Source organism: Chiloscyllium plagiosum, unplaced genomic scaffold, assembly GCF_037043375.1.
Source record: "Chiloscyllium plagiosum isolate Xiang-an unplaced genomic scaffold, Cpla_swu_hap1 HiC_scaffold_5, whole genome shotgun sequence".
Taxonomy (NCBI): domain Eukaryota; kingdom Metazoa; phylum Chordata; class Chondrichthyes; order Orectolobiformes; family Hemiscylliidae; genus Chiloscyllium; species Chiloscyllium plagiosum.
In genome coordinates this window covers 40,699,350-40,722,490 of record NW_028270143.1, presented here as the reverse complement: position 1 = coordinate 40,722,490, position 23,141 = coordinate 40,699,350, and the positions used below count along the sequence as shown (strand labels likewise).

The window sequence follows — 23,141 nt, the reverse complement described above, 5'->3', positions numbered from 1 at the left end:
CATCAGGAATTCCTGATGTCATTTGAGGAAAGAATGAACAGCTTGTTTCATTTAGAAAAATGAGGGGTGATCTTGAAACATAAGATCCCAATCTGTCTCGACAGAATAGATGCTGAGATGATGTTTCTCTTTGAGGGTTATCTAGAATTAGCAGGCAGAGTTTAAATTAAAAGAGCCCTTAGTTAATATGAAAATGAAATGTCTTCTTTCAGTAGGTCATCAATCTTTGAATTTCTCATCCACAGCAAACAGAGGCAGTTAGATCACTGAAAATATTCCAGACAGACTTTTGAGACAGAGTGGACAGAGTTCGCCCGACGAGGAATTCACAGATTAAGAGGGGAGACAGCAAAATGGAGTTAAGAACACAAACAAATTCAGCCATGAATTTATTCAATGACAAACAGCCTCCTTCTGCTTTTATTGCTTATGCTGGACACATGACCAGCAACTTTTAAATAAAGGAAAGTTACCTACAACAAGATAGCGAACTTTTGGGAGGTAGTATGGGTCACTTGAGCGAGCCTCCCAAGCCCCATGAGATTGCTCCTTGTCTGCTGCATTGGCTCATCATCAGCTTCTCCCACATTCTTCACACATCGAGGAGCTCTCACAACTAACTCAATCATTGCTCAATGCCTTCCCCGTTTGCAATATCAAGCTTTTTTAAAGCACAGCAGATACCACCATCGACAAAACACTTACTGAGGCAAATTGAGGGGGACAACAGATTGATCCAGGCAACTGAATTATATCTTCGTGTAATTTATAGCCTGCTCAGGTTGCTCTATCCAAGCTTTTCATCTCATCTTTAAATCTGTCATTGGATTTCTCACACACCAGAGACCATACCCTTTGTCACCAAGAATCCAAAACTTGAAGGCATGCAGTTAGACAGAACAGCTCATGGTACCCAAGTAATGATTGCTCTCAGAGCCAGAAGTGCACTGGAAAAACAGTCATTTTCTATTGATGATGGCCATGTGTATGCTTTGATGGCTACACTTGTACACTCTAACACTACCTAGGTTAGTGCAATATCTTTGACACATTCATGGGACGTGGGCAGCATTGCCAAGGCCAGAATTTGTAATCCTCCCCTAATTGCTTTCAAAGAACTGGGACAAGGTTGGAGCCAAAGTAGTTGTGTAGATACAGGTTTTTCAGAGGGGAGTTCCAAAGTTTGATTTTATGACAGTTACAAAGCAGTGATGATTCATCTCCAAATCAGGATGGTATGTGGCTTGGAGGAGAACTTGCAGGTAGTGCTGCCTTTATCCTTTCAGATGGTGGAGGAGGCTTTAGGCTTGGAAGGTGCTGTTGAATGAGCCTTATAGTCATGGATGAATTAACAGATTGACCCTTGAATGTACTGCTGTCTGTGGAACTGCACTACTGGATTTCTTCATGTGTGTGCAGGTGGGAGCTTCTGATGTCTTTCAGACTCTTCTCCCACTCTCCCATACCTCTCTGCCAGATTCTCTCTCTGGAAGGGTGCATTGCTATCCAAATCTTTGCAGTTGCAGATCATGCTCTCTCTCTCAGCTACTCATCCTCACTTGGTGACCTGCCTCCTGAGCACACAATGTTCAAAACAGATGGATATACTCAGCTTCCAGGACCTCTCATCTATTTGCTTCCATTAGCCACTTTCCCTTACTTTTAAATCCACGCAAAACGTAATTCCAGGGGAAGGAGAAATATGCTACTGACCAAGAAATGAGTTTCATTTTATTGGAGTTAATCGAGCATTAAGTATTGGCCATGTCACCGTACTGTATTCTTCAGAATAATCCAATGGGACTCCTTGAGTCCAGGAGAGGAGAGTAGGATTCTGTTCAACATTTCATCTGAAAAGTCATCACCTCCAACACTGTAGCATATACTTGGTACTTCAATGGAATGTTAATCTAAACTGTTTTTATCCTCATGTCTTAGGGGATTTGACTTGAACCCACAACCATCATACTTAGGAATGTGACAACAATATCAACTAAACTACAGTTGACAACATCATCAACGTTTTATACTTATATAGCACCTTTAGCATTAATCTCGCAAAGCACTTCACAGGAGCATTACTGAAACTAAGTAGGACACTGGTCCTCATAAGGAGACATTAGGGTCAATGATTAAAGGTTTGATCAGAGAGGAAGTTTTTAAAGGAGTGTTTTTAAAGGAGGAAAGTGAGGTAGAAAGGTGTAAAGGGGGAATTCTGGAGCTTAGATACTAAGCAACTGACAAAAAGTTCAACAACAATGGTACAAGTCAAAGAGTGTGGTGCTGGAAAAGCACAGCTGATCAGGCAGCACCCAAAGAGGAGAGTCGGGTATTAGCTCCTCATCAGGAATGGTACAATATGAACCAGAAATGTGCAAGAACCTGTTAGATAAGCAGAGATATCTTTGCGGCTGTGGGATTGGAGAGGACTACAAAAATAGGGAGGGATGAAGATTAGGGATTTGAAAAAAAGGGTGCAAATTTTAAAATCAAGATGTTACTGAATCAGGAGCCGAATTAGGTCTGTGACTTCTGTTCATGTCTCTGGGATAATTCATTCCTTTGTCACATATAGTGGTACATTGGCAGATTTTCTGAGCTTCATATAAAACTCTCCATTATAACAAACAACCACTTGTGTGTAGCATCCACAATAGTAAAACATCCCAAGATAGAGCTCTTGCACACCAAATTTGACATGAAGACATCACAAAACAATATACAAATACAGATGAGTTCATAGAAGTAGATTTAATTCAGCACCCTATAGAAAACAGAAATAAGAATGCATGCAAAATTGAAGTAAATTAGCATTTCACACTCAGCTCTCCTAATTACTTTTCTAAACTTGCTACTAGGAAAGATGGCACTTATAGTGAAAGGTTAGATTCTGCATTTCAGACATCTTGAGAACCTGATCAAAATGGATCTCAGTTTGGATCTTACAAAGGGATTAAAATCACCAACAGCATTAACTACAGTCTGTAGTGGAGAAACCTGCAGGTGGCGAGCAGAGAGAAGAGCTTGCCTTACGTGTTATCCAGCTGCATGCAAGTGCAGTGGTTCATTTTCCCAGACCTGTCAGAGGTGCAGTTCTCCTGGATGTTGAGGTTGTTCCATCAAATGTTAACAGATATTTACGGTTTCCTAGAAGACCCATCTCAGCTGAACTTTGTGGCCAACACTGTGACTATGAAAGTGACCATTATGTCAATTACTTTCCACCTTGATCCTCCTCTGACACTTGGGAGAAACATTCAGGAATTTACAGCTGGGTGTACACAAAAGCATAAAGTAGGTCACTGATACCATCTTTGTCATATCTGTGATGATGCGAGTAAAACTTAGTGTTTGGGGGGATAGATCTCCATAGCACTTCCCATGATTGCAGGCATTGCTAAACACTGATTTGTGGCAATCCTTACATCTCTGATCAACTACGAGTGTTTCACATCAACATTCAGGGCTGCTTCTCTCTCAACGTCCACAGAGATATCACAAAGTAAGGTGGATTCTTGGGAAACAGACTTTATACCTTCATCCCACATCAGTCCAAACTATCTGACCTCTTTAGCCCTGAAGCAGTGTAAAGCTGAGCACCTAAGTTGTCTGCTAGGAGATAAAGAGTTCCTTGTTTCAAACTAAACTGTTGATTCTTGTGAAAATTCAACCAATGTCCCAAAGCATTCTAGGAATGCTATTTCCTAGAATGACTTGGAGATGCCGGTGTTGGACTGGGGTGTACAAAGTTAAAAATCACACAACACCGGATTATAGTCCATCAGGTTTAATTGGAACCACCTGATGAAGGAGCAGCACTCCGAAAGCTAGTGCTTCCAATTAAACCTGTTGGACTATAACCTGGTGTTGTGTGATTTTTAGCTTTGTATATCCTAGAATGTGTGCATCGTTGGGTAAGCTAGCACTTATTTTGTCAATTGCAAACTGCCCTAAGGGAAGTGAGCCACCTTATCAAACAGCCTCACCCTTGTGATGTCAGTACACCAACAGTGCTATTGGGAAGGGAGTTCTGGTATTTTGAGCAGGTTTATTTTGCATTGGTAAACCTGCACATCATCATCTACTGCAAGCCTGATGGCAAGACTGGAAGTTAAATTATACTGAGGTGTTAAAAATATCACAGATAGATCTTCTAAAATTATTTTTGGGCTGAACACTATATTGGGCCAATGTTATAAATCTGCAATAAATAATAATAGAAAGTGCTGCCAACACTTGGATCAGTCAGCATCTGTAGAACTGACTTGCTGAATTGTACATTCTGGAAAGCAGCTCTGGCAATATTTGTAAATAATTATGTTAGTTACAATTTCTTCTGTGTCAATGTGAACATGCATCTATCATAGAGTCCACACACCATTAGTGCTCACTCATATGCCTGCTAGCAAGGTAAAAGAATCTCCTCAAACTGCAAATCATGATTCATAAAAATAACTGATACATGCATGTAATTCGAAAGCTGTGTAATCTCATTTCAGGGCTAGGTAATCATTGCAAACTGCTTGATTTATAATATTCTGGTCAAGAAAGTCAGCTGATTTTCTCACTAAGATTATTACCTTACAATCACCACTGGATATTCATTATTTTCATTGAATATACAGTGCACAATTAATTTCCAGAATTCAGTTTTTAAAAAGATATTAGAGTGGCAGTGATCTGAAGGCATAGCATTTTTATGTCGACATCTTCTATTACCTGTTCACATGTTAAAAACTGATTATATTCACAATGCCCACCAGACTGTAATTTATTTTAAAAAATACTTTGTTGTGTAAAAGTAGTATTAAAGCCTTGTTCAAATTTCCACCATGCAGCAGTAACAATGAGCATATCAACCTGCTCCTACGTAACCTGCTTATTGACTACTTTAACAAATTTATTTGCCAAAATAATTTAGTTAACATCTGTGTTACAATTTCATTTGGGATATTCAATACATTGATTGCTAATAACATCAAGCAAATACAGTTTATTGGGAATACAGATTTGCTTAATTGCATTTCTGATTCATAAGTTAAGATTTAACAGACACCATACCAGTATTCTGTATAGATGTGTACAATAATGTTTTTTGGTACTGTTTGAAAAAAATTGTAAGATTAAAAACTAAAGATTACAAGGGATTTTTGATTGTTGTGAATAATTTAATTTATTGACTACTGCATGGTGGTAGATTTTTAAGTAAATGCCCAGGTTACATATATCCACCCATATTGTAAGCATTTTCTACAAAACAAAAGGCAGCATCTGAACACCCAGGTTATGCATCGAGAGATTTTTCAAACTTGATCCTTTGTAATTCATACTATACTTAACAGAAAACAACTTTATGATTACTTTTGCCTTTAAAAACCAGAGTGTTGATCTCACCATATTTAGTTGGCTTAGTTCATTGCCAACATCGGAAATGCCAATTACTTTCACTTCTTATTGGGAAAATTTCTGTGTAAAATTTTGTCAGCCTCACCAGGAGAAACCAGGCCAATTAAAATGCCCCTGCACAAACTCATTCTGTGCTTCCCAACAAACAAATTAGACAATTAAGTAAGGAAGTGCTGCCTTAACACATTTAGCTTTGCAGAATGTACTCAGGCAGTCCAGTCCAATAATGTAACATTTTATAATTTGAAACACTAATATTTCGATGTATGGCATTGAATAAATATCTTAATAATGTATAAACTTCAAAGTTTGAAATCAACACTTAAATCAACTTCAGCTCAGTGGAAGAGTTATTTCCTGCTTGGCCTGGTTTCATTCTGACCAGTGAAAAGTGCTACATCTTTCTTTGAAAAATCATTGAAAAGGTCTGAAATTATCCTAAGAGACAACAGCAAATTTTTCAAGAAAACACTCCTGACTGTATTTTCTGCATAACAATGTGACACTAATGCAGACAAAACTATTTTTTTGAACTTCACCTCTTCTCCTATTTTTGAGGTTTAACATAGAACATAGAACATCACAGTTCAGTGCAGGCCCTTTGGCCCTCGATGTTGCGCCGACCTGTCATACCAATTTGAAGCCCATCTAACCTACACTATTCCATGTATGTCCATATGCTTGTCCAATGATGACTTAAATGTATTTAAAGTTGGTGAATCTACTACCATTGCAGGCAAAGCATTCCATACCCTTACTACTGCAGTCATTATTTTTATCCATTTGCCACATCTCAGCCCAGCTCTGCAGCTTATCTATGTCTCTCTGTAACCTATAACATTCTTCCTCTTCATGTTGTCTGCAAATTTACTAACCCACCCTTCTACGCCCTCATCCAGGTCGTTCATAAAAATGACAAACAGCAGTGGACCCAACACCGACCCTTACGGTACACCACTGGTAACTGGACTCCAGGATGAACATTTCCCATCAACCACCACCCTCTGTCTTCTTTCAGCAAGCCAATTACTGATCCAAACTGCTATATCTCCCACAATCCCATTCCTCCGCATTTTGTACAATAGCCTACTGTGGGGAACCGTATCGAACGCCTTGCTGAAATCCATATACACCACATCAACCGGTTTACTCTCATCTCCCTGTTTGGTCACCTTCTCAAAGAACTCAATAAAGTTTGTGAGGCACGACCTACCCTTCACAAAACCATGCTGACTATCCCTAATCAAATTATTCTTTTCTAGATGATTATAAATCCTATCTCTTATAACCTTTTCCAACACTTTACCAACATCTGAAGTAAGGGTCACTGGTCTATAATTACCTGGATTGTCTCTACTCCCCTTCTTGAACAGGGGAACCACATTTGCTATCCTCCAGTCTTCTGGCACTATTCCTGTAGACAATGATGATTTAAAGATCCATGCCAAAGGCTCAGCAATCTCCACCCTAGCTTCCCAGAGGATCCTAGGATAAATCCCATCCGGCCCAGGGGACTTATCTATTTTCACACTCTGCAGGATTTCTAATACCTCTTCCTTGTGAACCTCAATCCCACCTAGTCTAGTTGCCCATGGTGTTGACATCCCTTTTGTAAATAAAACTCATGACTATATTCAATCTGGTTGCCTCACTGACAACTGACAATCATGAGCATTTATATAAGAGTACAGAATTGATCTTATGATAAAACAAAATGGTAGTGCACTTATTCTGCCTGGCATTTCTAAACCACTGTGATTGTATGTACCAATTTACTGAAGAGTCAACTTTCATATTATCCCCATATTAGCTTCAGTATATTTTGGAAGAATGATTCTCAGTTTTTATTAATGAAAGTAATCTTTTTCTAATTTATATTTTAAATCTCAGTCGGCCCTCTAACAACATTTGCTTGCATACCCTTTGATATGAAGAGCATTAGTCCTTTAGTGGCTCAACAAGATAAATGAATAGAATTATAAATATAATTACAAAAGAACAAAGCATATGTCTTAATACATACATGGAGGTGAATTTCTGCAGGGATTCACCAGAGCAGTTAGCACTTCACAATGTAACTAGAGACCAATCAAATTCCCTCTCCTGTAGAAATTCATCCTTACATAGTTCACATTCTTAATATACCATTAGCAAACAAATATTTTACAACCTGAACTGGTTCTGGGATGTAACTGTTCCATAAGAAGTTGTCAGTGGCAATGGGCCATGATGTAATTTCAGTCACGCTGTCACCATCATGTGCAAAATCAGTCACCGCTGTATAGTAAACGGATGATCGGGAACATACACCTCGATTGCAAGGTGCTTGGAGTAGGTCCACATGACATGAAGAAAGGACAAGATTTGATCCTGAATATCCTATCTTTTGTACATCTGGGTAGAATGAGAATTAAACATTTTATGAGATGGGTTTTCCAGGTTTTTTTGCATTAAAAATAAAACATGCCGAGAATTCTCTGTTTGGTGAAGATGGTCTTGTATTGGTGAAGATGTGAACTTGCTGCAGTGGAAGGATGGACATTATTAATCAGTTTGAGAATAGATTAAGAACATTTTGGCCTCAAAACTCTTAACCATTTACTTCACCAGATAAAAATGTGTAGATGGGCACCCGATATCCTAAGAAAATATCAGATTACAACATTGATTTTTTTATCTCCAGGTGAGAACTGAGCAGGCAGGTGGGTAGAAATTGGCAGCCCATATAATTTACAAACTAAGTTAGAGAGATCTGCTTTGGGATATTTCACCAAATAAAATTGCACAGGAGCAAGAGCAAAGAGATTTAGCAGCCCAGAAACTTTACTCTACAATAAGAGTCTGCACTCTATTTGTGTTTGCCAGCCAATAGGAGATTGAAGGCTGTCCATTTCCTTTTCTTGGTGCATCTGATGTCTGCTGGACACTGTAGAGGGTACCAGCTCCAATGTGTGTGGGGTCATTTCGAAGGGCTCAGAATTAAAGCAGTCAACCACAGTGTATGTGGTGACTAGCCACTCTCATTGCAGCAGATTATGATAACTCTTCATCATGCAGCCTTTGGCGGCAGTTCTGACAGCTTGCATGACAACTACTGGCACTCCATCTTGGATTTCAATCTTTCCTCCAGCTTGCAAGAATGATAGAAAATAAACTTAGGGACTTACCATCTGTCATGTTCTGTTTGGAAACAACTATTACACAGAGAAATGGAATTCAAAAACAAACCAAATCAAGGTGCATCATTGGAAATCTACAAAACATCTTTTTTCAGAATGGCAACATGCCCATTCCCCCATCAGCCTCTCAAGCAGTGCCACGTTGAAACTAAGCAACAACAGAAACATACAACAGCTATGATCCAATCAACAGACAGCAACCCCTACGGCAAAAGCTTTTCAAGGTTAATCATCTCAAGCACTCTGACATTATGTCAAGCAGGCTTTGGCATCCCAATTGGAGCCACTGGAGAAATGCTTTGTAGTAGCATTAATTGTTGGACATCGTGGAGAATTAAGGATTAACAAATGAACAGACCTATATAACCATAACCAGTCATGCTGCAATAGGATGTGAAGGTGAACAGGAAAACTATGAGATGATCGTGTAAGGAAATGGGTGATGAGAACAAGTGAATAACATAACACACTCGTGGTGACAAAGGCTAGATGGATTCTAAGTTAGCTAGTTGACAATAAAATATTCTTGAAATGATCTGGGAATGGATTTTATGGTCTTATCTGTGCACTGTACATTTAACTATGCAAACTGAAGTGCACAGAGGATGGTCATGTTGACTAGAGAACTAGAAAGTGAGAAGAACCTGAAGCAACTGTCATATGATGTAAATGTGATTCCCCATCTTATTTAGGAATAAAGTCTGTTGTGTATACTACACTACAATGCAACAATACTGTAAGTGTAAGCTAAGTGTAGAAAGAAGGAGACCAAGTTGATTCAGCAAAATGGAAATACAGATGTAAATCAGTCTCTGGAGGTTTGGAAAAGGGTGACATTTATTTTTACAACTTGTTTTACACAACTGAAAAACTGAACTGGGTGAGACTTGATACTTGCCCAAATTCTTTCACTGATGTGTATGTGACAATACCCACTGAAGTGATACTGGTCCGCATACTGGTATTCAAAGTGTATAAAGACTACGTATGATGTTTGGATGAAGTATCAATCTAGAAAGGAAGATGGTGCCATAGTGGTCATGTGATTGGATTAGGGCTCCAAAGGCACAAGCTCATGTTCACTGTTGCTTGAGGTGGAATTTAAATTTAGTTAAATCGGGAATTGAAAGGAGCTCTCAGCAATGAAACTATCTTTGACTGTAGCAAATATCCATGCAGCTCATTAATCTGCTTGAAGAAAAGGAAATCTGGATTCTTCGCATGCTTGGAAACCCCTTTTTTAAATACATAGTGTTTAATATAACTACACGTTTATGAATGGAGTGAATTATTTCCTACACCATGGGGAAACTTGTTTTGCTGATGAAGTCCAAATCTCTGTGTTCCTACTTTTCTGCCTCCATGGGAGAATGCTGCATTAAGTAACATTACTGAAGCCTGCATCTGGTATCTGTTTAATGCCAAAATAAAGAGTGGCTTGACTGGCATTGATTAATACCACCTGTAATGACCCCAGTTTAGTAGCAATTCAGAACCATGGACATTTTCAGTGCTACAAACTATAAAAGGTACAACCTATTCCTGAGTTATAGCTGGTGCTACAGCTCTGGCACAGATTCCTTCATAAACCAGAGCTGGCAAGACACATTGTTCTTTCAGGGGGAGAAAGTGAAGACTGCAGATGCTGGAGATCAGAGTCGAGCCCTTCATCAGGGCTGTTGCCTGAAACGTCGATTCTCCTGCTCCGCTGTGCTTTTCCAGCACACCATTTCTCGACATTGCTCCACAATTAACTGAAGGAACAACGTTTTGTTCTTGTGTAAGCTTCAGGCCTTCAGTGCCTCTTTTCCATGTCATCTTCCTCTGGCAGCTGTAAGTCTCTGCCCACTATTTCCTCCTCTTCCACCTCATCTTCCAATAGTACATGGGGCAACACATCTGCACTGCTTACAGACATTTGTGCACCATTGGTAGAAATCAAGATACAGTTCCTACCTTTGAACTTATGCAGAGCAGTCAATGTATTGTATTTAGAAACTCCCTAGTAATCCAAAATGACCAATCAGAGATAAAGCTGAATGCAGCTGAGGATCTTTTCAAGTAAAATTTGTGCAGGTGTCCTTCCTGCTACCAAGAATTTGCTGGTGAGTTTTAGGATTAGTGAACATAACAATCCATCTGCTCAGATCACTTGCTTCAAGATATTGATATAATAGTTTGTATCACATTTGGCTTAGTAACATGACAAAAAACATTTTAACCAGGTATTGGATCATACTTTTTATACATGCATTTGATCCTCCTCTCAAGCTGGTCAAGTAGCCCAAAAAGGTATTCAGCATAATTTGGGTATAATAGGTCAAAACGTGAAATTTGGCAGCAGTCTAACACCAACTTTGTGCAAGTTCTTAAAGTGGGAAATAAAGAGTGAACTAAAGCTGCTTACCTTGATTAACTGTGTTTAGCATAACTGTGAGTTTACATTCATCCTCAGTCTGGCTGGATTCAGAGCAAGGGATTGGTACTGTACTCTCAATCACCAGTTTGTGTTGTTTTCCATCCTCTGCTATTGTCAAAGCCTCTGGGTGAATCTGCCAATTCATACCACTTTAGTATTAAAGACAGGTCAGAATAATTACACAGCAAATACATGCCTGAAAAGCAACATCTTTGTGTCACCAGATTTTGAAACTAATCTTTTGTGTTGAAATTAAAATTCAATGTGCACACCGCAGGTTCTATAAATGTAATGCATGGGTTGTTAACATGAAAGTGTTCATTTAAAGCAGACAGTTATACACAATAAGAAATACTCCAATTAAAAGAACAATGTTAGAGGTGTGAAGACCAGGAATTGCATCTTTTGGGTAGAGTTACTTAAACGAACGAAAGTCAATATTATTAATATATGTACTGTAAAAACATTAATGTCGCAAAAGCCACAGCTTCCAAGTGCATAGTTGTCAGCAGGCAGATTTCTTGCATTCTTGGTGCTCCAATTCTAAAAGATCTGCATTGAGGTGCAATGCATCACATTTTGCAGTGGCATTTTTGTGTTGAGTTTCTCTTTTGACTACAGTTGAGATGTGAAGAATGGACACCATGAAGAACTTGGGTGAAGTTTTATGGCTATCCAGATGCAGGCTAGAATTTGTGGGGGTGAGGTGGGGGGGGGATAGATGGTGCATCAAATACAATTACCAGAAGATGGAGGCAGTGGCGTCATGGATCTTTGTAAGCTGAGCAGGGATCCATGCTGTTCAGGTATTCTGAACTTTGGAAGCCTACTCGTCATGGTACTCTAGCCCTGATCACTTGTTTCCTCCTTGTCCGCAAATCCAATCCTGTACTCTGGGGCCTGCCAGACTAGCACCAATGGGAGATCTAAACTCACCCTACCCAACAGACAATTGTCACTGCAGATTGCCTGTAGCCCTAGCAGTGGCTACCACTTCCATTAGCACAACTTGACAGTTTCAATCACTGGATAGTTGGCACCTCTTGGAGGCATGACCATTTTTCAATTAGGACAAAAGTCTTTGCCTGAGGCCCAATGTTCATAAATCTGTATTGGGGTAACTAGGTGAACCTGAATTTTTAATCAGTGCATGGGACCACCATCTTGCTCGAAAATTAAGATCAAATTTTAAGTGGAATTTGCTATATAAACATTAACCCATGGTAATAATTGAAAAGCAAAATCCTGGAAATTTGAAAATAGAACTTGGTAGCAATATTTAACAGGTTTGGCTGCAGAGTGGTTTTGCCAAGTTTGCAAATTTTCCTGTTCGGTAAGGGAGGGGTGCCATTTACTCACCCAGGAGCCACATGTAAATTCTGAGCTGTGTTGCAACCAGAGAAGAGACCGGACCCTTAAAGTCCCACTGATATGCAACCAAACTCTGCAACTTAAGAAGATCAATGTCTGTATCATGGCATCAGTCATGATGCCTTCTTTGGCAATCCACTGTAACATTTATCTTTGAGCCACAATGAAAGGCCAGAGGCTAGCTACTGGACTACAAAGACAATCACCAACCAAATGGCTCATGATCCTGGTATGTAATCCACATATACATAAGCAGCATGCCTGTAATGGGAACCATATTAGTATATTAAATGTGGTAAAGTAGACTATCAAAGTGCACAAATGTTATGACTGTTTCTGCATAATCTTTGAGAGCTCTGCAATATTTGCCAGAGTGCATGCCAAGATTTGGCATGGTGTGCTGTAAGCTGCAAATCTTTGCTTTACAAAGGCATGGCCCTTTCCATCTGGTATATAGAAAGCAGCTCAGAAAAGTAAAGCAAGGAGACAATCAACATATCTTCTTTCTGTTCAGGCTGAAAAGAAGTAATCCCAGTTTTTTCTTCATTAACAATTTCACAACATTTCCTGACCATCATGATTTGGTCACAATGCTGAAAAAAGCCACCACAAAACCAACTTCCAAACTGAAAGTATGCAATATTCTAAATAATATCAACCATTCTTGTGTTTTCTCTCAGTGTTTGTCCTCCATGTGTCTTTGCCTATCCTGGTTCTCCTGAATGGCACTACAGCTGCCAGGCTGGTAAATAGCTGCTCACTTTCAGTGCAGTGAGTGCAGATGGCCCTACAGGAAGGATTTCAAGCAGCTTTCACCTCAGAGCAGCCAAGCTCAGACTGCATCAGCTGGTACATTGATGCTCCACATATCTTAGAGAAAAGCTTTGAGGTGACATCACGAGACAGGACACATGATGAGTATTTAAATAGAAATAATGTGCAGGGTTATGGGGAAAGGGCAAGTATTTAGCATGAAGTCATGACGCTCATTCAGTATAGATAATGGTGAAATTTCTGACATTGCACTGTTACAATTATGTGATTCTGAGGCCATAGACAGACAAGGAGACTGGTCTTAGGTGGATGATTGATGAGCAACATCAAGGTCACTGGCAGAGTGGACAGTGGTGGGAGGATAAATGCTGTCATCCTTAAAGGTGAAAGCATTCCATGCTCATGTCTACCATTGCCACTCCCTGGCTTTGTCTCAACAATCCAAGTAATTTGTTGGAAGTCAGATTGTTGGTCTGCTATGGTATCCTGCAAGCCCCTTTGAAGACTGTTGAATACGGATAGCAGCAGTATGAGCTTCCATAACTGGAAGTTGACCTTGTATGACTTCCATCTGAGCTTCAACTGCAGCAATCAGCTGGCACTCCTCTGCCTCCAAAACAGACTCTCACATTTGCTCAGGTGAGGCCTGTTAGAATTCTTGGAAAAGATAACAAGTAGGTTAGACCAGCGAAACCCAGTGGATGTTTAGATTAGATTGGATTCCCTACAGTTATCTACCTAGACTTCCAAAAGGCATTTGATAAGGGGCCTCACGGGAGGCTGCTGAGTCAGGTGAGGGCCCATTGTGTTCGAGGTGAGCTACTGGCATGGATTGAGGATTGGCTGTCTGATAGAAGGCAGAGAGTTGGGATAAAAGGTTCTTTTTCAGAATGGCAGCTAGCGGCAAGTGGTGTCCCGCAGTGTTCGGTGCTGGGGCCGCAGCTGTTCACTTTATATATTAATGATCTGGATGAAAGGACTGGGGGCATTCTGGCAAAGTTCGCTGATGATATGAAGTTAGGTGGACAGGCAGGCAGTACTGAGATGGTGGAGGCTGCAGAAAGATATAGACAGTTTAGGAGAGTGGTCCAGAAAACGGCTGATGAAATTCAACATGAGCAAATGCGAGGTCTTGCACTTTGGAAAAATGAACACAGGCATGGACTATTTTCTAAACAATGAGAAAATTCATAAGGCCAAAGTACAAAGGGATCTGGAAGTGCTAGTACAGGATTCTCTAAAGGTTGACTTGTAGGTTGAGTCCATGGTTAAGAACACAAATGTAATTTTGTCATTTATTTCAAGAGGGTTGGAATATAAAAGCAGCGATGTGGCACTGAGAATTTATCAAGCTCTAGTTAGGCACCATTTAGAATACTGTGTCCAATTTTGGGCCCCACACCTCAGGAAGGACATACTGGCACTGGAGCGTGTCCAGCAGAGATTTGCATTGATAATCCCTGGAATGGATTATCTATTCCAGGACTAACATACGATGAATGGCTGAGGATTCTGGGATTGTATTCATTAGTGTTTAGAAGGTTGAGGGGAAATCTAATAGAAACTTACAAGATAATACATGGCTTAGAAAGGGGGGGACGCTGGAAATTTGTTGACGTTAGGCGAGGATACTAGGACCCATTGGCACAATCTTAGAATTAGAGGAGGTCAATTTAGAATGGAAATGAGGAGACATTTCTTCAGCCAGAGAGTGGTGGGCCTGTGGAGTTCATTGCCATGGAGCACAGTGGAGGTCGGGACGTGAAATGTCTTCAAGGCAGTGATTGATAAATTCTTAATCGTGCAAGGAATTAAGTGCTATGGGAGATTTCAGGTAAATGGAGTTGAAATGCCCATCAGCCATGATTGAATGGGGGAGTGGATTCGATGGGCTGAACAGCCTTACTTCCACTCCTATGTTTTATGGTCTAATCAGACACTGGTGGATTTCTGTTTGAGCTGCAATGTTACCTGTGACATTCATACTGCATTATGATTGAATATAAAAATGTTCTCATGATGTTGGCCTCCACCTCCACTTTAGAAATGTAGGGGTCTCAAGCTCCTGCAAAACCCAGGATCAAATTAGTGTCAGACTCCTCCAAGCTTCTTGAAGGTGACGGCAAATGTTTTGGCAGATTTACCAATGCACCAAGAGTTTAATTGGGTATACCCAGTCTTTTCCGGTTGTGATTCCCAACAACCATTTGCGTCATTTACTGCACAATCTGTATGTGATCTCATGTACTGGCAAACTGCCACTTACTCCTACAGCTCCTAGCACAGCTCCAGGTCACATAAGCCTGGCGTTTCATTCCATGTTGAGGCTCATGTCTAAACTGTAATCTAAGGTTCATGGAGTATCAATACTTGAAATGGTTACTGAGTATGAAAACTCAGTATACTAATGCTTCTTCTTAATCACTGTCTTCCTGCACTTCCAACTTTTGAAATTCCCTCACTGTCAGCCAGTTTACAGCTTTTGTATATCTGAAAAGAGAAAGGGACAAGAATAGTCATGGGATGAGAGGAAAAGCTGATGCAGTTTGTAAATCATAAATATTTGTGGGATTGGGCAAAAATCAAATTGGAGCAGAATTAGTAATGGTGAGCAAGGTTTGTGAAAAGATTTGTAGCTTGGGTGCTGGGTGTCATAGTTGTGAGTATGTTTGCCAAGCTGGGAAGTTGATTTGCAGACGTTTTGTCCCCTGTTGAGATGAATTCTTCAGTAATTTGGAGCTTGCCTGTGAAGTGCTGCTGTACTGTCTCTTCAGGAATTTATTTGGTTCCGTTTCTGCTGCTTCCGGTTGTTCATTATTGTGACCGGTATATTGGGTTCAGGTTAATGTGTTTGTTGGTAGAGTTTGTGGATGAGTGCCATGCTTCTAGAAATTCTCTGGCTCTGCTCAGTTTAGCTTGTCCTAGGATTGCTGTGTCATCTCAGTTGAATTTGTGGTCCCTGTCACCTGTGTACATGGCTACTATGGACAACTGGTCATGCCTTTTAGTGGCTAGTTGGTGTTCACGGATGCAGATTGTTAGTTGTCTGCCTGTTTGTCTTATGTAGTGTTTCGTGCAGTCTTTGCGTAGGATCTTGCAAATTACATTAATCTTGCACATGATGGGTATCGGATCTTTTGTGCTGGTGAGTTGTTGTCTGAGCGTGGCTGCCAGTTTATTGCCTGTCATGAATCCGAGTGGTCAGAGAACTCTGGCCGTCAGTTCCAGTCATTTTTTATGTAAGGTAGCGTGACTAGTGAGTTAGGTTGGGGCATGTCCTCATCAGATTATTTGTCTGTTTAGACAACTGCGGATGAAGTTGCAGGGATATCCGTTTTAAACGAATACTCTGTAGAGGTTTTCTTCTTCCCTTCATAGGTCGGGAGTGATGCAGTGTGTTGTAGCCCTCATGAACAGGGTCCTAATGCAGCCTCTCTTGTGTATTTGGGTGGTGCTGTTGTAACTCAGGATTTGGTCAGTAAGTGTGGCTTTCCTGTACACTTTTGTGGTGCATTCACTGTTGTGTTCTTTGTACCATCACATCCAGGAATGGGAGTTGATTGTTGGTTACCTCCTCTTTCGTAAATCTGATCCCTATAAGCATGGTGTTGATAATCCAGTGTGTTCATGATTTCTATTCTCTTAATGATACCAAAAGTGTCGTCGACATATCTGATCCAGAGTTTGTTCCAATCTTTGCATCACTGCTATTGCTATGAGCCCAGAGATGGGTATTCCATAGATATGTTCATATATTTGGTTGTTAAAAGTGAAGTGCGTCAACAAGCACAGGTCTAGTAGTTTTGAGTAGGCAGTCCTTGTTGATTGGTTCTCCGTTGTGTTGCCTGTTCTGCTTATCCAGGAGTTTGGCTATTATCTCTCTGGCTAGAGCTTCATCAATTGAAGTGAATAGTGCTGTAACATCACATGAGACCATTGCTTCATCCTTGTCTATGTTTAAATTCTTGATGTTGTCTGGGAATTCCGTGATGATTATATGGAGTGCTTGGATCTGCTGATAAGATGTTTTAGTTTTTGTTGGATTTCTTTTGCCAGTTTATGCGATGGTGTTCCCGGCAGTGTCACAATTGATCTGAGTGGTCGTCTGGTTTGGGTATTCGTAAAATCTTGTAGTGTTGTTGCTTTCTGGTTTCATCCTTTGCAGATCAATCCTGGTTATTAATCAGTTATTTTTTTTTAAAGTTCTGTAATGTGTTGTTTATTTTATTCGTTAGTTGTGGCATGAGAGTCAAAGTAATGAGTATGCCATCATCTTCCATGGTTGTAGCTCATCTGCTGACCATAGCTTCAGTCATGGCTCTTCTAATTTCAATGAAGATGATCTCCTCTAGGTGAAGGACACATAGCTATGCCTGTCCCAAACATTACGTGCTGTAAAAGAGTGAGCATTGTATCAGCGAAAGTAGTATAATATGATCTGCTTGTGAAAAGTATACAGTCGGTGGTATGTGCAAAGAGGGAGATGTGGATGTGAAGCATTCCTCCAAAGTCAACCGTGAGAAGATGAGATGAAACGCTAAATGAGTTACGAGTTGTGACCAACAAGGATTGCTGGGAGCTGAATGAAAGGTATGAGAGAAGTGTGTGGTGAGTGATGCTGTTGTGAAGATTAAAAATTTGAAGTTGAATTAACTGACTTGACCACTTCTGCGAGGCCATTAAATATCTTGCAGCATTTTATCCAGGCTTGACACCTGCCATTGATTGCCAATGCCATACCAGAGTGTTGTACGCAGAAGAATGTCAGGCCAGGTGTCAGGTCCAGCATTGGAGGAGGAGGAGTGCATGTAAGCGTTCGGGCCAAGGTTGAAATTGAGCTTGGTCAGATCATAGGGTTAGGGTAGGGATGGGAAGCATGCAGATTAAAAACTTGAAATCAAGGAAGTGGAAGAAGTTGTGGGGGAAGTGGGTTTTCTTAGGGATGGGGTGGGGAATCAATACTGAGTCGGGGTTCACAGAAGTCTAGGAGAAATAGGCCCATATAGACCCTGGTGATTGCTCCACCATCTTAGTTCATAGCCAATTAATTACCTCAATGCCATATTCCTGCATGATACCCACTTCCCTTAAATGTCATTGGAAATCAGAAATACATGAAACACTGTCTTCAGCATTTAAAAAAAAGAAACTCTGGCGGGATTTTGGTGTGCCCTGCTGACCAGCATTTATTGCATATCCCTAATTGTCCAGAAAACGATGGTTACGAGCATCTTCCTTAAATTGCTGCAGTCTTTGGGAAGAGGTGCTATTCGGAAGGGAGTTCCAGAATATGACCCAGTGACAGAAGGAATGACAATACATCTGCAATCAGGATTGTGTGGCTTGAAGTAGAACTTGCAGATGTTGATGTTGCCATGTTTCTGCTATCTTTGTCCTTTTAGGTGGCAGAAGTTACAAGTTTAGAAGGCTCTGTTAAAAACAGTCTTGATGAGAACTGGCTCTTGTAGATGGTACAAAATTGTTGCCACTAACTTTTGGTGGTGAAGAGAGTGAATGTTCTAAGTGGTGGATGTGGTACTGATCAAACAATTTGCTTTGTCCTGTGCAGTGACTAAGAGAAAGTAAGGACTGCAGATGTTGGAGAGTCAGAGTCAAAAGGTGTGGTGCTGGGAAGGCACAGCAAGTCAAGCAGCAGCTGAGAAGCAGGAGAGTCGATGTTTTGGGCATAAGTTCTTCATCAGGAATTTGTCCACTCACTCAACTTGTCTAAATTGCCTTAAAAGCTGTTTGCATCTTCCTCAATACCATCTAGTTCTGTCTCATTTGCAAACTTGTAAGTATTACATTTGACTCCCTCGTTCAAATCATGGATACATATTGTGAATAGCTGTGGCCCAAGCACTGATGCTTACAGTACTCTGTCACCGCCATCCACACCAAAAATCACTTATTTATTCCAATTGTTTGTTTCCTGTCTGCTTACCAATTTTCAATCATTACACCAAAACATTACCACCAATTTCATGTGCTTTAATTTTACACAATAACCTCTTTTATATGCGATTTTTATGAGAGTGAGACTTCTCCTGAGTGAGACAGGGGCCAAGTGAGTATATCTGGGACTTGGTTCAGAATGGGAATTTGGTGCACAGAGTAAAAAATAGGCGCTTGAAGTAAAGTCTCTATGCTTTACACTACACCACAGATCTCTCTGCAGGTAAGTCACTTGATCTGTACCATTTTGTTCAACTCGTAGGGTGGATGCAACATCCTTGTAAACCTTTTCTGAACCCTTGCAAGTTTCACAACATCCTTCCAGAACTGCACACAATATTCCAAAAGTGGCCTAACCAACATTCTGTACAACTACAACATGACCTCCCAATTCCTATACTTAATACTCTGACCAATAAAGGAAAGCATACCAAACATCTTCTTCACGATCCTATCTACCTGTGACTCTACTTTCAAGCAGTAATGAATCTGCACTCCAAGATCTCTTTGTTCAGCAACGCTCCTTTGGACCTTAACATTAAGTGTATACATCCTGCTAGATTTGCTTTACCAAAATACAGCACCTCGCTTTTATCTAAATTAAATTCTATCTGTCACTCCTCAGCCCATTGGCCCATCTCATCAAGATCCTGTTGTAGTCTGAGAAAACCTTCTTCACTGTCCACAACACCTCCAATTTTGGTGTCATCTGCAAACTTACTAACTATATCTCCAATGTTCACATCCAAATCATTTATATAAATGATGAAAAGTAGTGGACCCAGCACTGATCCTCGTGGCACTATACTGGTCACAAGCCCCCAGTCTGAAAAACAACCCTCCATCACCTGCCTTCTACCTTTGTGCCAGTTCTGTATCCAAATGGCTAGTTCTCCTTGTATTCCATGAGATCTGACCTTGCCAACCAGTGTCCCATGGGGAACCTTGTCAAATGCCTTACTGAAGTCTCTATAGATCATGTCACCGTTCTGTCATCATCAATCCTCTTTATTAATTATTCAAAAAAACTTAAGTTCATGAGACATGATTGCCCACACACAAAGCCATGTTGACTATCCCTAATCAATCCTTGCCCTTCAAAATACATGTACATCCTGTCCCTCAGGATTCCCTCCAACAACTTGCCCAACACTAACGTCAGGCTCACTGGTCCATAGCTCCCTGGCTTGTCCCTACCACCTTCATTAAATAGTGGTACCATGTTAGCCAACTTCCAGTCTTCTGGCGGCTCACCTGTGACTATCAATAATATAAATATCTCAGCAAGGGGCGCAGCAATCACTTCCCTAGCTTCCCACAGAGTTCTAGGGTACACCTGATCAGGTCCTAGGGATTTATCCACTTTATGCATTTCAAGACATCCAGCACCTTCTCCTCTGTAAGATGGACATTTTTTCTTCAAGATGTCACCTTCTATTTCCTCACATTCTATATCTTGCATTTCCTTCTCTTGATGCAAAATACTCATTAAGTCTCACCCCATCTCCTGCGACTCCATAAAAGGCCACCTTGCTGATCTTTGAGGGGCCCTATTCTCTCCCTAGTTACCCTTTTGTCCTTAATGTATTTGTAAAAACCTTTTGGGTTCTCCTTAGCTTTGGCAAATAGAGTTATCTCATGTCCCCTTTTTGCCCTCCTGATTTTCCTCTTAAGTAAACTCCTACTGCCTTTATACTCCTCTTAGGATTCACTCCATTTCTCCTTTCCATACCTGACATATGCTTCCTTCTTTCCAACCAAAATCTTAATTTCTCCAGTCATCCAGCATTCCTGACACCTACCAGCCTTTCCTTTCACCCTAACAGGAATATAGTGTCTCATTTCTGAATGAGACAGGAATAGTGTCTCCCATCTTCCAGCCCTCCCTTTATCTGCAAACATCTGCTTCCATAAGACCATAAGACATAGGAGTGGAAGTAAGGCCATTCAGTAAGGCCATCAAGTCCACTCCGCCATTTAATCATGGCTGATGGGCATTTCAACTCCACTTACCACCAGCATTCTCCCTGTAGCCCTTAATTCCTTGTGACATCAAGAATTTATCAATCTCGGCCTTGAAGCCATTTAGCGTCGCAGCCTCCACTACACTCCGCGGCAATGAATTCCACAGGCCCACCACTCTCTGGCTGAAGAAATGTCTCCATATTTCTGTTCTGAATTGACCCCCTCTAATTCTAAGGCTGTGCCCACGGGTCCTAGTCTCCTCGCCTAACAGAAACAATTTCTTAGCGTCCACCCTTTCCAAGCCATGTATTATCTTGTAAGTTTCTATTAGATCTCCCCTTAACCTTCTAAACTCCAATGAATCCAATCAATTTTTGAAAGTTCTTGTGTCATACCATTAAAATTAGCCTTCCTCCAATTTAGAACTTCAACTTTGAGGTCTGGTCTATCCTTTTCCATCACTATTTTAAAACTAATAGAATTGTGTTCGCTGGCCCCAAAGTGCTCCCCCACTGACAACTCAGTCACCTGCCCTGCCTTATTTCCCAAGAGTAGGCCACGTTTTGCACCTTCTCTAATAGGTACATCTACAAACTGAATCAGAAATTTTTCTTGTACACACTTAACAAGTTTCTCTCCATCTAAAGCATTAACACTATGGCAGTCCCAGCATACGTTTAGAAAATCCCTTACCATAACCACCCTATTATTCTTACAGATAACTGAAATCTGCTTACAAATTTCTTTCTCAATTTTCTGTTGACAATTAGGGGGTCTATAATACAATCCCAATAATGTGATAATCCCTTTCTTATTTCTCAGTTCCACCCAAATAACTTCCCTGGCTGCATTTCTGGGAATAGCTTCCTTATATACAGCTGTAATGCTATCCCTTATCAAAAAGGCCGCTTCCCCTCCTCTCTTGCCTCCCTTTCTGTTCTTCCTGTAACATTTGTATCCTGGAACATTAAGCTGTGAGTCCTGTCCATGCCTGAGCCATGTTTCTGTGATTGCTATGATATCCTAGTTCCATGTTTTTAACCATGCCGGGAGTTCATCTGCCTTCTCTGTTAAGATTAGAATGGTGCTGGAAAAGCACGCAGGTCAGGCAACATCCGAGGAGCAGGAAAATTGACGTTTCGGGCAGGAGCCTTTCATCAGGAATATGGCTGGAAGCCTCAGAGATAAATGGGAGGGGTTGGGGCTGGGACGAAGGTAGTTGAGATTGCAATAGGTGGATGGAGGAAAGGGTAAAGGTGAAAGGTCGGAGAGGAGGGTGGAGTGGATAGGAGAGAAGGAAGGTTGGCAGATAGGACAGGTCATGAGGATGGTGCTGAGCTGGAAGGTTGGGACTGGGGTAAGGTGGGGGAGGGGAAATGAGAAAATTAGTGAAGTCTACATTGTTGCCCTGGGGTTGAAGGGTTCCGAGGAGGAAGATGAGGCGTTCTTCCTCCAAGCGTCGGGTAAGGGAGTAGCGGTGGAGGAGAGTGGGAGTGGGAGTTGAAATGTCCAGCCACTGGGCCGTGGGGTGTCCCAGAGATGTTCCCTAAAGCACTCTGCAAGAAGGCGTCTAGTCTCCCCAATGTAAAGGAGACTGCATCGGGAGCAATGGATACAATAAATGACATTGGTGGATATGCAGGTGAAAAGTTGATGATGTGGAAGGCTCCTTTGTGGCCTTGGATGGAGGTAAGAGGGGAGGTGTGGGCACAAGTTTTGCAATTCCTGCAGTGGCAGGGGAAGGCACCAGGAAGGGAGGGTGGGTTGTTCGGGGGCGTGGACCTGACCAGGTAGTCACCGAGGGATTCCTGCTCCTTAGATGCTGCCTAACCTGCTGTGCTTTTCCAGTACCACTCTAATCTTGACTCTGATCTCCAGCATCTGCAGTCCTCACTTTTGCCTTCCCTGTTAGGCCTCTTATACTCTGCCAGTATATTAGTCCCCTTCCAATTCAGGTGCAGTCCATCCTTCTTGAACAGGTCATGTCGACCCTAGAAGAGATTCCAATGATCTAAAAATGTGAATCCTTCTCCCATACACCAGCTCCTCAGCCATGCATTCATCTGCTCTAT

The 23,141-nt window shown here is 41.1% G+C and overlaps 1 protein-coding gene across 5 annotated transcripts in view; it reads right to left on the bottom strand.

The window, feature by feature from the left end:
• Positions 1–23,141, bottom strand: part of vwde (von Willebrand factor D and EGF domains) — a 205,338-nt gene that overhangs the window by 88,266 nt on the left and 93,931 nt on the right. For all 5 annotated transcript variants that reach the window (XM_043689848.2, XM_087987120.1, XM_043689849.2 and 2 more), the window contains 2 exons: positions 10,993–11,137; positions 7,577–7,800 (listed from right to left, as the gene is read on the bottom strand). In XM_043689848.2, the coding sequence (XP_043545783.2) occupies positions 7,577–7,800; positions 10,993–11,137 (369 nt within the window). The remainder of the gene's footprint in view (positions 1–7,576; positions 7,801–10,992; positions 11,138–23,141) is intronic.